Genomic DNA, 17,069 nt, shown 5'->3' with positions numbered 1-17,069 from the left:
CTCTGGGTGGTCCCCAGGTCAGAAGTTAGGGCCACGCAGGAGGTAAGAGGATAGGGTGCTGGGGAGGGAGCTGGGGACATGCGGGTGGTTTCTCGGTGGCTCGCCCAGCGACAGGGACGCGAGGGAGAGGGAGCCTGGACGACAGGGACGCGAGGGAGAGGGAGCCTGGACGAGTGCCGCCCCTTCTCCCCTGCCCCAGCTGAGTGGGAAGTACGGACCCGTGTTCACCGTGCACCTGGGACCCTGGCGGCGCGTGGTGGTGCTGGTCGGGCGCGAGGCGGTGCAGGAAGCCCTGGGGGGCCAGGCAGAGGAGTTCGGCGGGCGGGGGACGCTGGCAACTCTGGACCCGACCTTTGACGGCCATGGTGAGTCCCGAGTGGGGCGGCCCTCGGAGCCTGCTTTGCGTACTCGTGTGGGACCTGTGTGCGGGCCTAGTGTCACTGGGCCTGTTTCCTCATCGATAAAATGGAATGATCGTTGTGCCTGTGCCTGCACACAGCGTAGTGAGGCCTGGGCCTTGCACAAAGCAAGCACTGGGAGTCACCAGGGCGCAGCAGTGTCCCCTCTGGTCCAGGCAAAGCCCCAGGGCTGGGAGGGAGGCGCAAGCTTTGAAGGCACTGGGCACTAACTGAGGTGCAAACACAAAATCTAGAAACGATTCTCCCTGCTAAGACCGAAAGCCAGAGTCCCACACAGCAGCGACTAAACAGTCCCCTCTGGCCCTCCCTCAGTGCCTAGACCTGTGGGGAGAAACACCGGTCACCAGACAGTGACAGTCTGGAGAGGTCAGGAATGAGAGACGGACTGGCAGAGGGGTCAGGGCCAGGATGGGGGAAGTCCTGAGACTCTAGGAATAGGAGGAGGGTCTTCACCCAGCCTGTTTGCTGGGAGGTGTCCAGGAACCTTTCCTGAAAGATGGGGTATCTGAGCTGTGACAGAAGGAGCGGGGAAGGTGTTCCCGGCAGAGACCAGCAAGTACAAAAGCATGGAGGTGAGACCAAGTATTCATTCATTCAACTGACAAGTTTGCATTATGCCTGGCCCTGCGCTGGGTACTGGGGACACAGGTAACCGAGACAGATGTGGTGTCCTGTCTCACTGTGGGAGAGGTGGGTTTGCAATAAGACAGTGAGGGGAGAGAACAGAATTCTAAAATGAGGGGTACAGCCTTGAGAGCAGGACATGGGACCTGTACAGGCCTGGGGATAGAGTGGGGGAAGAATGGGAGAAATCTGGAAAGGCTTCTCAGAGGAGATGACATTTGAGTTGTGATGTGAAGGATGAGTGGAGTTAATTCAGGGAGAATGGAGAGCTAGCTGAGTGATCCAGGCAGAGGGAACAGGCCTAGAGGGGGAATCCTGACACCTCTGAGGAAGTGAGAGAAGGCAGTGATGGAGTGGGATGAATCATAAAGTCGAAGTTGGCAGCGCCTGGTCAGGGGGGCCTGAGTCACACAGTGTTTGGCCTTTGGGTGTTCTGGGGAGTGGTAGATATTAAGCAGGGAAAAGGTACAGAGTTAGAAAGATCCCCTGGTTGGGAGCTGTGTGGGAGCCCAGGGAGGGGACTGGGCTGGACCAGGGCTGGGGCCTTGGGTTTGGAAGGGAGGCGGTTTGGAGAGGAATCCACAGCTCCAAGTGGGGCAAAGGGTGGTGGGCTGAGAACAGGGAAGAAGAGAGATGTTGAGGCGTTGGGGACACAGAGGAGGGCCGGGTAGGCAGGGGACACCTGGAAGGAGGCATCCAGGGGGCCACTACAGGCCAAAATTCTACAAGTGGGAAGGAACACTGAGCTCAGAGCAGGGAAGGGTCCGTCCGGAGCGGGTGTCTTGGATCGAGGAGGAACACAGTGCAGCTCCACCTTCTAACTCCCTGTTCAACCTTCAAACAACCTCCCCTGGGGCAAGGGACCAGGTAGTGCTCCATAAATGTTGGGGTGGAAGGAAGGAAGGAAGAGGGGGGAAGGGGACGGGTATGGGTGAGTGAAAAGAAAAATAAAAAGCTGTATGGAAGGAAGGAAGGAAGGAAGGAACCTTCACTCACCTGGTTAATTACAGAACAGGAGCCTGGCTGACCCGTTACCAGCTCCGCAGGAGAATGTCACCCTCTGGCCCGGGGTTAGGTATTTGTTAAGCACCCACGGAGCCTCTGCCCTGGACTGGGCAGGTGTGGACTCAGGACAGGGCCTGAAGAGCCCCCTCAGGGCACCTCACTGGGGGGAAGGCGGTGGTCCTAGGGGATGGGGACAGGAGCCGGCCCTCCTTGAGTCCAGCCTTCCGCGCAGGGGTCTTCTTCTCCAACGGGGAGCGGTGGAGGCAGCTGAGGAAATTTACCACGCTCGCCCTGCGGGACCTGGGCATGGGGCGGCGGGAAGGCGAGGAGCTGATCAGCGCCGAGGCCCGGTGCCTGGTGGAGGCCTTCCAGGGGACAGAAGGTCAGCAGGGCAGGGCAGCCAGGGCCCTGGGGTCCTGCGGGTGCGGGGAGGACCCTCCCACGGTGCCTGGGCTGGGGCTCTATTCACCTCCCCCCTCACCTCTGTCACTGCCCTGCTGTCTCCCCGAGAGTCTGTATTGTCACATCACTTTCTGCCTCTTCTCTCGTTTTCTCTCCTGTTTGTCTCTGTCTCTCCTCCCTATTTGTCTCTGTCTCTCTTCTCTTGTCTGTTTCTCTGTCCCTGTCTGTCTGTCTCTGGCTCTGTGCCTTTCTCTTTGTGGTTGCATCTGGCCCCATGGAGCCAGTCCTCTCCGACTCCATCACCACAGTGCCCCTTGCCTCCTTCCCACCAGGACAGCCATTTGACCCCTCCCTGCTGCTGGCCCAGGCCACCTCCAATGTCATCTGCTCCCTCACCTTGGGCCTCCGTTTCCCCTACGAGGATGAGGAGTTCCAGGCTGTGGTCCGGGCTGCTGGCGGCATCCTGCTGGGAATCAGTTCCCCGTGGGGCCAGGTAAGCGGGTGACACCCCTCTCCAGCCACTTCCCTCAGGAGCTCCCGCCTCCCTCTTCCAGGTGACCCCCGGAGCACCCCATCCACCTGCCCCTCCACCTTGGCGCGGGGCCAGGCCCCCCTAGGAACAGCTGCCCTTCTCCCCACAGGCCTACGAGATGTTCTCCTGGCTCCTGAAGCCCCTTCCGGGACCCCGCACCCAGCTCCTCGGCGACTTGGGCACCCTGGCCACCTTTGCCATTGAGCAGGTGCAGCGGCACCAGGGGGGTGTGGACACCTCAGGCCCTGCACGTGATGTTGTGGATGCCTTCCTGCTGAAGATGGCAAAGGTGGGCAGGTTGGGGTGCAGAGGGGCTCCTGAGCGGGGCTGGTGGCCTGGCTGTCTTCCACCCGGGTGTGGCCGGGAACAGGTCAGGCCATTTCTCTCTCTCTCTCTCTCTCCACGTCTTCATGAATCTGCCTGCACACGTGTGTGCACCTCTCTTCTTTCTGGTACAGTTCTCTCCGCCCCTCCCCACCCCCACCTAACGCGTGGCTGAGTCTCTCGCATCTCTCCTCTCTCTACTTCCTCCAACCTCAGCCCCGTGCCCAGTGACCTGCCACCAGCAAGGCCACCATCGTTGCACCCTGCTCCTCGCTCCCCCTGCCCACACAGGGCACCTCCTGTGACTTAGCCATTTCCTTATGAAACCTTGCAGTAGCAAACTGTGCTAATAAAGTCTGCTTTATTAATTATATAAGAGCAGTATTATTATATGAGAATTAAGGTGACTCCTGTAGAAATAACTAGCTTTGCATTGTACAAACTCTGGAATTATGGAAACTACTCAGGGCCACATCCTTTGAATAAATGCAGCCACCTTGTTCCTGGAGAGAGCATTTTTTCTTATCCGTGTGGCCCCATTTCTTTTCTATTTTTTTTAAATAAAAAAAAATAATTGTAGCCCGGCCAGCACGGCTCAGTGGTTGAGCATAGACCCATGAACCAGGAGATCCACGGTTCGATTCCCGGTCAGGGCACGTGCCCAGGTTGTGGCTCATCCCCAGTCGGGGGCGTGCAGGAGGCAGCCGATCACTGACTCTCATCGTTGATGTTTCTCTCTCTCTCTCCCTCTCCCTTCCTCTCTGAAATCAATGAAAACATATTTAAAGTAATGACGATAATAATTGTAGTAAAATACACATAACATAAAATTCACCATCCTGACCATGTTTGAGCGGACACTTCAGCGTTAAGTGTGTTTCCGCCGCTGTGGAACCCATCTTCAGTGCCCTTGTCAGAGCTAAAGTGCCAGACTCTCAAGGCTGCTCCCCGAGCCCCACCCAGCCCCTGGCGGCACCCGTCTATTGCGTCTTCATGCATTCGCCTGCCCTGGGGACCTCATGTAAGCGGAACCTCACAGTACGAGCCCGTTTTGACTAGTTTATTTCATGGAGCGCTGGCCTCGCGGTTTCTCTACGCTGCAGCCTGTGGTGGGGTGTCTTCCTCTTCAGGGCTGAATTATACTCCATGGGATGGATGGGGCACATTTCATGTATCCATCCATCCATCCATCCATCCACGGGCGCTTGGGTTACTCCCCCCCGTGGCTCTTGTGGTTGACACCACTACGGACATGAGTGCACAAATATCTCTTCGAGACCCTGCTTTCACTTCTTTTGGAGATAAGCCCAGTGGAATTGCTGGATCATGCAGTGATTCTATTTTAGTTTCTCTGAGGAGCTGCCATGCTATTTTCCAGAGCAGCTGCACCATTTTACATCCTCACTAGTGGGGACAGTGGTTCCAGTGTCCCCACATCCTTACCAACACTTGTCATTTTCTGTTTGTTTGTTTATAGTGGCCATTCCCTTTCATTTTTAAAAACATTTCAACCAGAGAGAGTAATGTGAAGAGTCCACTTCCTGACTTTCCCAAACATTTCTTTAAACTCCTTGACAAAGCTTGACCCGGCCATGCTGCACCCCAAGCTTGGCTGCGCGGGGCCCCTGCTCCCTGCAGGTTGTGCTCTCTCTCTGAGCCCCTCTGCCCGGTCTCTTCTCCCAGGACAAGCACGATCCAAACACAGAATTCACTGACAAGAACTTGCTGATGACTGTCATTTATCTGCTGTTCGCCGGGACGGCTACGGTCAGCGCCATGATCCGCTACACCCTCCTGCTCCTGCTGAAATACCCTCAGGTCCAAGGTAGGAGCCATTTTCCACCAGCCAGGCCCTGGGAACAGAAGCGGGGGCTGGAGAGGAAGAATGTTGAGGAGGGTGGACAGGCTGAGCCAGAGCCAGGAGGTGACCATGAGCCCAGCACCTGGGGGCCTGAGGAGTGAGAAGTGAGGGATTGCTGGTTGCCACATGAGGCATAGTGAGAAATGAGGCAGGAGATGTCTCGGGGCCTTGTCACCTAATCCTGAGCAATGGGGAGCCATGGAAGGATGTTGAGTGAGGGAGAGCGGGGCCAAATTAGCATTTTAGAAAAATTCTTTGGGCTGCCATGAGGTGGTAGATTGTAAGGGGTGACAGGGGATGCCAGGAGCCCAAGGAGGGAAGACTGGGTAGGGACCTGGGTGGGAGAGGACTGGGCTGGGTCAAGCTGTAGGGAAAAAAGAAGGGGCCAAGTAGGCAGGTGGTGGAGAATGGTGGGGGAGGGAGACATCCAGGGTTCTGGCCAGGAACTGTGGGAATGTGGGGCTACCCCAAGATGGAGGCAGAAAGGATGAGAGGCTGTTTCACGGGAGACACTGAGGCCAGTTTGGGACACTTTGAGTGTAAGGGGCCTGGGGCCACCTGTGAGGAGGCATCCAGGAGGGTCGGGACTAGAGATGAAAAACAAATTGTGGTCCTGAGAACACAAGAAGGAACTGAAGCTGGGATGGTGGGGGACGGTGCAGGGCTGGTAACAAGCCCCAGGGAGCTCCAGCATCTCACGTCAGGCAGGGAAATGCTGTCGAGCCAGTGCGGTGGGCTGACCTGGAAGATGGGACTTGGGGTGTGGTGGCCTTGGTTGAATGGAGTCAGCTGTGACGTCAGCTCTGTGGGCCTGTTTCCTCATTTGGGAAATGGGGACAGATACTGATACCTAGCTCACAGGATTGCTGCGAGAGTTAAGAGAGGAGAGAAGGAATGCCCAGCACACAGAATGTGTGGGACCCAGGCTTGGCGATGGCTGGGAGACTGTCCTCCTCCCTGCCCACCAGCCTCACCCCTAACCACAGCTGCTCGAGAAGATGGGGCTTCCAAGGAGAGGTCCCCACCCCTCCTCTGGCCTCACTCCTCCTCTTCTTGGGGGCAGAGCGCGTGCAGGAGGAGTTGACAAGGGAGCTGGGGGCTGGCCGGGCGCCAGGCCTGGGGGACCGAGCTCGCCTCCCATACACGGACGCGGTTCTGCACGAGGCGCAGCGGCTGCTGGCACTGGTGCCCATGGGGATACCCCGCGCCCTCACGAGGACCACCTGCTTCCGAGGGTACACCCTGCCCCAGGTAGGTCTGCGGCGCAGCTATGCCCAGCAGTGTCTCTGCCTTGGGCCTGAGTCTTGCTATCTGTGTTTCTCTGACTTTTTCTGGATCTTGGTCTTTCTCTCATATCTCTCCCTCTCTGATCTCCCCCCCTCCCCTCTCTCTCTCTCTCTCTCTCTCTCTGTCTGCATATCTCTTACCCTTTGACTCTGACTCTGGGTCTCAGTTTCCCCATATGTCCGTGGATATCCTAATTCTATCTTGTTCCTGGGTGATTGGGACCATCAGAGGAAGTGACAGGCAGGGAAGCAATTTGAGGACTGAGGGCTAACAGAGGCCCTGACTCTCAGCCCCTGCTGCAAACACACAGTCTCTTTCCTCCCTCTCCACACACTCCCCCCCTATCTGCCCCTCCCCTTCTCTCCTCCCCACCCCTGTTCCTGCCCCTTCGTTGGAGAGCAGCTCTGAGCCAGTACCACCAGGGGGCGATGTCTTCCCAGAAACCCAAGGCACCTTCCCACAAGCTGCTCCCTCCTTGAGCTTCACTGTAGCAGAATCAACCCCATGGCAATTAGAATCCAGTCTTTCAGCAGGGGCCTTGGGCAAATTGCTCTGCCCTCTGAGCCCCCATCCGCCCTCTTCTAAATTGGGAAAGATAATAGTATTAGCCAGGATTGTAGGGAATCTACGAGGCAATGCTTGTAAAACACCACTTGGCTCTCAGTACCAGGTGGGGGTCCTGTGTCCAAGGCAGCAGCAGCCACTATTGTTAATGCAGTGACTGTGCAATGACAACCACTACTGATGGTCACAACAGTAATAACAGGCACCAGTGATTGAGGACCTGCTCTGTGCCAGGTTTGAAAACAAAATGTAAAAATAACAAGCTATGTCCAATGTTGCCTCAGGCAAGTTGCTTAAGTGCCCTGGGCCTCAGTTTTCCCATCTTTAAAATGGGGATCATATTAGCAGCTGCTTCCTAGGCTTGTTAAAATATTTAGTGAGTTTATGTGTGTGGAAGGCATGCACCTGTTACATGTGAGGTAATATACATAAAATGCTTAATAAACTGCTGGCCCGTAATAAGCTTGTTACGTGTCAATGCTATTATGTGTTGTGAACTGGCGTCCACGACAGTGCAGATGCTTGTGTTCAGCCATAGGGACTTGGGCAGGGAAGGGAAGGATATTTGTGATTTTATTGTGACTTCCCCTCAGGGTACTGAGGTCTTCCCCCTCCTGGGCTCTGTCCTGCACGACCCCGAGGTCTTCGAGCAGCCAGAGGAGTTCAACCCAGGCCGATTCCTGGATGCAGATGGAAGGTTCAAGAAGCAGGAGGCATTCCTGCCTTTCTCCTTAGGTATTTGCTGGGCCGTCCCTGCCCACCCCTGGCTGGGGTGTGAGGAGGGCTGGCCCAGCACTATCTCCCTCTCCTCCAGGTAAGCGTGTCTGCCTCGGGGAGGGCCTGGTGCGAGCGGAGCTCTTCCTCCTTGTCACCGCCATCCTGCAGGCCTTCTCCCTGGAGAGCCCGTGCCCGCCAGCTGCCCTGAACCTCCAGCCAGCTGTCAGTGGCCTTTTCAATATCCCCCCAAACTTCCAGCTGCAAGTTCGGCCCCGCTGACCTCCACCCCACCCCATCACGTGGACCAAATAAAGGAGGGGGCTTTGGGAGGTGGTGTCCTCAACCTTGGGCATGGACATGGCTGTGTCCAAAGCCACAAGTCTACACCACAGGAAACCACATTCACACAGGGTCACACTCACAGAGCCACACTCACCGGCCCACACAGCTGTTGAGACATACAACTGTTACATACCCATACACAACCACGAGGCAACTGGGCCACACAAACTTTCTAAAAACATGAGCTTAGTCTGTCTGGAATCACAACCATGTGTCCAGATAACCCACCAACTCCCCTGGACTCACAACACATGTGTGGGACTTCAGCTGCCACCAAAACAGCCACCCTATTCACGGCCTGCACGCCCTCATCACCCACCAAACTTAACTACCACCGTCTCTGGGAGCCTGGTGCAGAGAACATGCACCTTCCTGGGTCATGTCACCTCACAGAGAGGCTGTCCTCGGCCCTTGAGTGACCACACCACTATCCAGGCACGTGACCATCACCAGCCACGCTCCCCCGACCACTGAAACACAGCCAGCTCACACGCGGCCGCGTCCTAACTCCTAAATATCTTCCCACTGAGATAGAGTCACAGCCTGGCCTCCTCGCACCTTCGCCTTTGAGGACGTACCCCTTTCCGAGGATCCTGATCCCCAAATTCTCCCAAATATGGATATACCCCCCCATTGTGCGGTGGTGCACACAGGCCTGGGAACCGAGTAAACTAGGACACACAAGGACCCTCACACCAGAGGGAGCCCCACCCGGGCAAACACATACACACCCCCAGCTCATATACTGTGTTGAAAGCCTCCTGCCCCCTCAGCACACACTGACCCACCGTCCCTACTCTAAGACCCAAGACGACTCGGGAAGGGGCCTAGAGGACCAAGTAGGGGCCAGATTCCAACTCCCCATGTCAGGGAAGAGGCCAGGTCTGCTGGCCTTGTGACTGGAAGGTCCCTGTTTTGCAATAAAAGTTTGTTTCTGGCCTGCGGGCCAGCTCTGTGGCAGAACCTAGTGTGTGTGACAGTGTCTGAGATTGTGAGTAAGGGGTGGGGATGGGGGTGTCCACCCCTCCCTGGAGGCTGGGTGGGAGCTGAAAAACACACGGCCCCCGCCCACCCTGGCTGTTGACATCAGTACCAGATGTGGGGGGGAGGGGCCTGGCCTGGGCTCACTTCCGGTGGGACTGGGGGGGGGCAGGGAGAAGGTAACCGCAGAGCAGCTGGCCTGGGGGGGGCTGGCCAGGGAAAGCCTGAAAGGGACCCATCCAAGCCCTGGGAACTCCCAGTCTGAAAGCAGAGGCTGAAACAAACCCTAACCCCACTCCACCCCTTTCTCAGCCTCTCCTCCTGCCTTCTCTAAGAAAAGAAACCAGAAGCATCGCTTTCTTCGTCAGTTAGAAGGAAGTTTTCAAACGCAAAAGCAGACTAGTTCAGTCCCTGGCCTCATTTGATAACCACCCCTCCCTCCCTGCTAGTTTTACTTCATCTACTTTTCTGCTAGTTTTTGTGACAATTTTCAAAATTCCAAATGTGCAGCCACATTGAGGGAATTACTCGGGAACCCCTGTGTGCCACCGGCTTCAGTTCACTTCAGCACATTTCTATCCACCTGTCCATGCGCCTCACTTTTCTAGGAGTTTCTCTAAGTTTACAGATGTCAGTTTATCTGGCCTTGAAGGCTTCGGCGATGCATGTATGCGTTTTTTTGGTGTTTTTTTTTTAAAAATTGATTGTAGAGAGAAAGGAGAGACATCGATTTGTCCCACTCATTTATGCATCATTGATTGATTCTTGTATGTACCCTGACCAGGGATTGAACTCACAAACTTGGTGTATCAGGACAACGCTCTAACCAACTGAGCTACTCAGCCAGGGCCTAAAGTTTTTAAAATTTTTCCATGTTACCACTTTATTTTTTGGCTTAAGTTCTATAGAGGTAGCCCAGAACAGTGATATAAGAAAGAACTGAAAGATGAGATTGGGATCAGATCCCAACTTCACCGCTTTCCAGCTGATCACAGCCTGACTGAGGATATAGCATCTTAAAGACACTAAATTTCAAAGAGGAAATGTGGAAAATTCTGGGACTTACTAGGAACAAAATATAAGCTAAGTTCTGGGATTTACTATCCTTGTTTTTTCATACATCAGTGTTGTGGACAAAAGAGGGGCCACATACTAAACCTGACAAGCTCAGAGGAGGCCTGCACGGCGAGCGGCCTTATAAACGCAGACGGAAAGTAAAAAGTCCTGACCAAAAGCGGATCGTGGCCTGTTGTCCTGTGCTGGGCCTGTAGCTTCCTTGGCAAAGGTCAACCTTTACCTTCGTGAGCCTGTCTTTTTGCATCCGAGCTAAAGTACCTTCAGCCTCCTCCCCCGACCCTCAGGGCACAGCCATGCAGGGGCGGGGCGCGGAGCCCTTGCTCTCTCGCCTGCCCAGCCGCAGGCCACCCCTCTGCCCTGCCGCAGGCCACCCCTCTGCCGCAGGCCACCCCTCTGCCGCAGGCTGCTCCTGGAAAAGTACTCTCCGCTTAGCTCTTCAGCCAATCCCAGAGGTTAGCTCCCCCCCCTGCCCCCCTCACCTCCCCCTTTGCTTTCTCCTGCCCCCCAAAATCTGCCACCAATAGGCTTCATGCAACCCACCCTACATCTGCTCTGATTCTAAGGCATAAAATAAGCTGCAAAACTGCCATTCTCTGGAGCTTCTCTCAACCCGTTGAGATTTTTATTCCTGGCAAAAGTCATCAGTTTGGCTCAAACACACTCACAAAAATTCTCTACAGGTTTGGACGTGTCTTATGTCGACCGTGTGATGTGGAAAGGAATGAATGATGTTTAAGGTTTTCTTTTTTTTTTCTTTAACCCTCACCCGAGGATATTTTTTTCCATTGCTTTGAGAGAGAGTGGAAGAGAGAAACGCTGATGTGAGAGACACATCGGTTGATTGCCTCCCGCACAGGGGATCCAGCCTGCAACGGACGTGCGTGCCCTTGGCCGGAATCCAAACCCGGGCCCTGCCGTCCGCCGGCCGGCGCTCTAACCACTGAGCAACCAGCCAGGGCTAACTTACTTCTTTAAGGAAGGATGGGCCTTGCACTGCATCAGTGTGAAAGGTGACGTGCATTAGGATGATTTCAGTCACAGGCAAAAGCAAAGATAAACTTAAAATGGCTTAAGCAATAAAAATATTTAGAATTAGTGTAGCCTTCAGTTTGGGTATGTGGTAAAATATGCATAACAATGTTTATCATTTTAACCATAAGTGTACAATTCAGTGGCATTATATACAGTCACAATGTATCTCTATCCAAAATTTCATTATCTGCAACAAAGACTCTTTCCAAAACAATAACTCCCCCCTTAAAATTTGTGTTTTAAAAGTTGCAACCCCAGGCACTCTCCCTCCAGGGAAGAGCCATTCCCTTTCCCCTCTCCTTCCCCCACAGGCACTATCCCCTAACCTCTAAGGGACCCCAGGAGGCTTGCAACCAGGGGAGCAATGGGCAGTGGCAGCTTGCCCTGGGCTAACCCCGAGCCTGTCCCCAAGGCCCCCTCTCCTCTGACTCCGCAGTGACCCAGGCAGCCCAGCCAGGCTCTCCTCTTGCTTCCTCCATGCCCTTCCTTGTTTCACAGTCCTCACTATGTTTTTGCCGCAGCCGATAAATTCGTACTTGCTTTTCTACAAACAAAAAAGAAAGAAAAAAGTTACAACCACAATACCTATTTTCACACCTATTACAATTAGCTTTTCTGCAGTGTCAGTGTTCATGTTTCCCTGACAGGCTCATAAATGTAATTTATAGCTGGGTTTGTTCAAACAAGAACCCAAAGCCTCACCACACAGTGACTTCGTTTAAACCATCTCAGGTTTTAAATCTTCAACCATTCCCCAACCTTTTGTGTGCCATTTATTTCTTGAGGAAGTGCGTTCTTTGCCCTGTACGATTTTTCTTTTTCTCTTTTAAATTTTATTTTATTATTATTTTTTATTTTTTATTTTTTTAATATATTTTTGTTGATTTCAGAGAGGAAAGGAGAGGGAGAGAGAGACAGAAACATCAATGATGAGAGAGTCATTGATCAAGCTCGCAACCCGGGCACGTGCCCTGACTGGGAATCGAACCCCGATCGCCTGGATCCCAGGTCGACGCTCAACCGGTGAGCCATGCCCAGCCGGGCTAAATTTTATATTAGAGAGAAAAGAAGGGAGAAGGAGGGGGAGGGAGAGAGAGAGAGAGAGAAACATTAATGTGAGAGTGAAACAGATCGATTGCCTCCCACACGTGCCCCGACTGGGGATGGAACCCGCAACCTGGGTATGTGCCCTGACTGGGAGTCGAACCCACAGCCTTTTGGTGCACAAGACGATGCTCCAACCAACCGAGCCACACTGGCCAGGGCTGTACAATGCTCCAGATCCTGGATTTGGCTGATGTCATTTTTGTGGTGCTGCTCAAGATACCCTTCCAGTCCCAGGAATCTCCTGTAAACTGGGGATGAGGCCAGACGCTGGCTCATTCTGTCAAGGGCTCCTCGCTGGCGGTGCTGACCCTTCTGGGAGCGTCGCATCACGGTAAACAATGGCCCCGGGTAGTGCGTCCGGGTCCTGATCTCTGGTAGAACTTTTCTGTCAACCTCTCACTTACTGGCCGTGGCAGAGGGACCCTTTAGAACCAAATCCAGTCAGGTGTCTCTCTGCTCAGAGCCAACCAGTGGGGAAGCTGTGCCCTCTTGGTGGGGGTGTAAATGGGTGCAGCCACTATGAAAAACTGTGGAAGTTCCTCAGAAAAGCGAAATATGGAATTACCATCTGACCCAGCAATCCCACTCCCGAGTGTGTACCTGAAACAAAAGAACTCAGTGTCTCGAAGAGGTATCTGCACCCCCATGCTCATGGCAAGGTTATTCCCAGTAGCCGAACAGCAACAGCCTAAGCGCCCTAAGCAGATGAACAGATAAAGAAATGTGCCATACGATGGACTCTTTTTTAAAAATATATATTTTATTGATTTCAGAGGGAGGAAGGGAGAGGGAGAGAGAGAGAAATATCAATGATGAGAGTCATTGATCGGCTGCCTCCTGCAGGCCCCCCACTGGGGATCGAGCCCGCAACCCGGACCTGTGCCCTCACCGGGAGTTGAACTGGGATCTCCTGGATCCTAGGTCGATGCTCAACCGCTGAGCCACGCCGGCCGGGCATAACTGACTCTTGAACAACACAGGGTCTAAGTGAGCTGACCCCCACACACAGTCAAAATCCTCATATAACTTTTGACTCCCCCAGAAACTTAACTGCGAATAGCCTAGTGTTGACTGGAAGCCTTACTGATAGCATAAACAGTTGCTTAACATGTATTTTGCATGTCATATGTATTATATACTGTATTCTTACAATAAACTACAGAAAATAAATGTTATTAAGGAGATCATGAGGAAGAGAAAATACCTTTACAGTATTTATTGAAAAATATCAGTGTATAAGTGAGCCTGCACAGTTCAAACCCGTGTTGTTTGAAGGTCAAATATATATAATGGAATATTATTCACCCATAAGAAAGGAAACCCTGCCACTTGTGTCACCATGGGTGGAACTTGAGAGCATATGCTAAGTGAAGTAAGTTAACTACAGAAAGACAAATACTGCATGATCTCACGTATATGTGGGATCTAAAAAAGCCACACTCGTGGAAAGAGACCGATGTAATGTACAGCATGGTGACTATAGTTAATAATACTGTATTGGATATTTGAAAGCTAAGAGAGTAGATTACAAGAGACAAAAATTTTGTAATTATGTATGGTGATGTATGTTAACTAGATTTATTGTGGTAATTATTTTGCAATATATACAAAAACTGAGTTTCTATATTGTATATCTGGAATTAATATAATGTCATATGTCAATTATATTTCAATAATTAATTAATTAGTTAATTAAAAAGAAATAGGAAGCAGAATGGAGGTTGCAGGGGGCTGGGCATTGGGGGAAATGAGGAGATGTTGGTCAGGGGTATGAACTTTCAGTTATAAAATGAATAAGTCCCGGGGATCTAATGTACAACTTGGTGATTATAGTTAATAATGCTGTATTGCATACTTGAAATTTACTAACAGACTAGATCTTAAATGTTCTCACCACACACAAGAAATGGTCACTATGGGAGGTGATGGATGCCTTAACTCACTTTCTTATGGTGATCATTTCACAATATATTTGTGTATTAAATCATGTTGTACACCTTAAATTTATACAGCTTTATTGGTCAGTTATATCTCAATAAAGCTGGGGGAGGGGGGAGTAGTCCCCCAGTGGGTTACGTCATAATTAACGTAGCCAAGGCCAAGGTCCTCCACGGCCTTACCTACTCCCTGACCTCCACTCCTTACGGCAACGTGGGTCTCCTTGAAGTTCTGCACGTGCTTCCAGGCCTTGCACAGTCTGTTCCCTCTGCCTGGAATGCCCTTCCGTCCGTGACTCACCTGATCGTAACTTCCTCCCCTGCCGCCCTCTGAAATGGCGCTCCCGCCCTCGGCTACTCCCTCCCCTGCTTTATTTCTCTTCACTGCCCACGTTGCCTCCTGATAAGCGCTTATCTAGCTGTTGTTTCCCTTCCCCTTGAGATATGAGCTCCATGAGGGCAGAGGTCCGTCTTGCTCACTGTAGAATCTCCAGCCCCTGGCACGGGGAACGTTTCTATCCACCTGGCCATCTCACTTTTTAAATACATTTGAAAGGAAATTGCAAGCACATGGTAAGTGCTCAGCAAATAGTTCTTGAGGGAACAAACGCAGGTTCCAGCTGACCAAGCGCACAGCCAGGCGCACTGAGCCCTAGATATGTAGGCCCCCGAATATATTCAAACAGGTGGGCAGACCCTTACACATATTTGCACCCCCAAAATGCCATGATAATTGGCCACTTTATGGCAGACCTTTTACAGGGTGGTGGAGGTGTGGTGGTGGCCAAAAGAGACCCAGCCCCTGCCCTCCCAGACCCCACAGACCATGGAGGAGACAGATATGAGACACACAGTCACACCAATAAATATACAGCATTCCCCGCTTACCCCCAGGGGATGAGGCCTGGAGCCATCAATAGTACTGAACTCTATATATACTATGCTTTTTCCTATCCATACCTACCTATGATAAAGTTTAATTGATAAATTAAGGCACAGTAAGAGATTAACAATAAATAATAAAATAAAGCAATTTTAGCACTGTACTGTAATAAAAGTTATGTGACTATTTCTCTCCCCCCTCTCGCAACGACAGATCTGAGAACCCACGGCTATGAAGTGACTAATGGGTGGGGAGCATCCGCAGCATGGATACGCCAGACAAAGGGATGGTTCACGTCCCAGGGACCGCACAGAACTTCATCGCTCTACTCAGAACAGCGTGCAATTTAAAACTTATTGTTTATCTCTAGAATTTGCCATTTAATATTTTTGGGCCGTGGTTGACCGCGTATGACTGAAACACGGAACGTGAAACCGCGGATAAGGGAGGGCTACTGTGTCGTGCCAACCCGTGCAGTGTTGCTAAGAAAAGGACAGTGTTCCGAGTGAATGGCGGGACCTAGATTAGCCTGGAAAGGGCCAGCCCGTGATGCAATGGACGGGGGTGTTGGGATGGGGCTGAGGCATGTGTAGGAGTTGGGGACAAAGGGCTGCCAGAGGGTGCCTCAGACCTGCGAGCAAGGGAAGGAAGTCTGCGGACAGGGAGGGGAGGGCCAAGTGGACATAAGGGGGAACCTGAGGCAAGCTGTCTGGGGTTTTATCTTGAATGGTTTGGGGTAAAGGAGGGAAAGGGTGATTTGGGATTGAGACACATTCCCCTGGCCGTGAGCAAGTTAGAGGAAGGGAGAGCGGAGGCAGGAAGACCAGGGAGGAGGCCAGATCAGGGGAGAGAACAGGGCAGAGAGGTTTGTGAAGCCTAGTCTCCCTGGGCCTAGGTGACTTAACTGCCGGGTGAGAGGGTCCAACAGGACCCTGCAGGTCAGGCTTGGGTGGCAGGTGGATGCTGAGGCCATCACTGAAATGGGGCTCGAAGGAGGCAGCTCAGGGAAGCTGATGGTGTAGAGCCCTGAGTGCCAGGCTAGGGAGCTGGGAGCTCACCCCGAGGGCAGTAGGGAGCGAAGGTCAAGCAGGGGAGGGAGAGGTCAGGTGTGAATTTCAGAAACACCCCTCTGGTTGCTGAATGGGAGATGGTTTGGGGGGAGCAAGAGTGGAGGCCAGGAGGCCAGGGCAGGAGGCCAGGGCAGGGGGCCGGCGGGAAAGGCTGGGGCTGCACTCAGGTGGGAGACGGGCAAGTGGGAGAGACATCAGAAGACTGAAAGGACAGGACTGTGTGATGAGCTGTAGGGATGACAACGCATAAACAGAAGGGTCAAGAGCAGAGAGATGGCTGCCCGGCTCCACCCACTCCCGGGACACGCACAGAGACCTCCATGTGCGAAACGCGTAGGGGCAGGAAGATGGACACGCAGCAGAGCCCACACCCAGGCACCGGGTCTGCAAGGACCAGGGCGCGCAATCCCACCGGAGGGACGCCGGGATACAGGTGACAGAGGAACAGAGATGGCATGCGAAACCTCAAGGAAGCCAGGCCAGTCGTCGTCATCAGCGTGTGCAAAGGACTGCTCGTGCACTGGCCCAGGACGTCCTCCCCTGGCCTGCTTTAGATCTTATTCCCACCTTACAGATGGGCACAGTGAAGCCCAGAGAGGCCAGTCACCTCTAGGATCACCAGCGCCTGGTAGGGTTGGGATTCCAGCCCGGAGCTTCGGGCACCTCCCCCGGGGTGCTCCCACAGGACACCCTGGGGTCCTGGTGTTGTTGTTTTTTAATTGATTTTTTTTTTTAATTTTATTGTTTTTTAGAGAGAGGAAAGGAGAGCGAGAGAAAGACGGATGTGAGAGAGACACATTGATCGGCTGCCTCCCCCACGTGCCCCGACCAGGGATCGAACCCACAACCTGGGCATGTGCCCTGACCAGGAACTGAATCCGCCACCCTTTGGGGGACAGGACGAT

The 17,069-nt window shown here is 53.0% G+C and overlaps 1 protein-coding gene across 4 annotated transcripts in view; it reads left to right on the top strand.

Annotated features, from left to right (window-relative positions):
• The window catches only part of CYP2S1 (cytochrome P450 family 2 subfamily S member 1), a 53,215-nt gene extending 44,172 nt beyond the window's left edge, over positions 1–9,043 (top strand). For all 4 annotated transcript variants that reach the window (XM_081119151.1, XM_081119149.1, XM_081119150.1 and 1 more), the window contains 8 exons: positions 200–365; positions 2,281–2,430; positions 2,783–2,943; positions 3,092–3,271; positions 4,990–5,131; positions 6,231–6,418; positions 7,612–7,753; positions 7,833–9,043. In XM_081119151.1, the coding sequence (XP_080975277.1) occupies positions 200–365; positions 2,281–2,430; positions 2,783–2,943; positions 3,092–3,271; positions 4,990–5,131; positions 6,231–6,418; positions 7,612–7,753; positions 7,833–8,014 (1,311 nt within the window). In that variant the 3' untranslated portion in view covers positions 8,015–9,043. The remainder of the gene's footprint in view (positions 1–199; positions 366–2,280; positions 2,431–2,782; positions 2,944–3,091; positions 3,272–4,989; positions 5,132–6,230; positions 6,419–7,611; positions 7,754–7,832) is intronic.
• Positions 9,044–17,069: the final 8,026 nt, after the last annotated feature.

Source organism: Miniopterus schreibersii, assembly GCF_964146895.1.
Source record: "Miniopterus schreibersii genome assembly, chromosome: 18".
NCBI classification, from domain to species: domain Eukaryota; kingdom Metazoa; phylum Chordata; class Mammalia; order Chiroptera; family Miniopteridae; genus Miniopterus; species Miniopterus schreibersii.
Note: the sequence above shows the minus strand (reverse complement) of the source record. Positions and strands in the feature narration are given on the sequence as shown.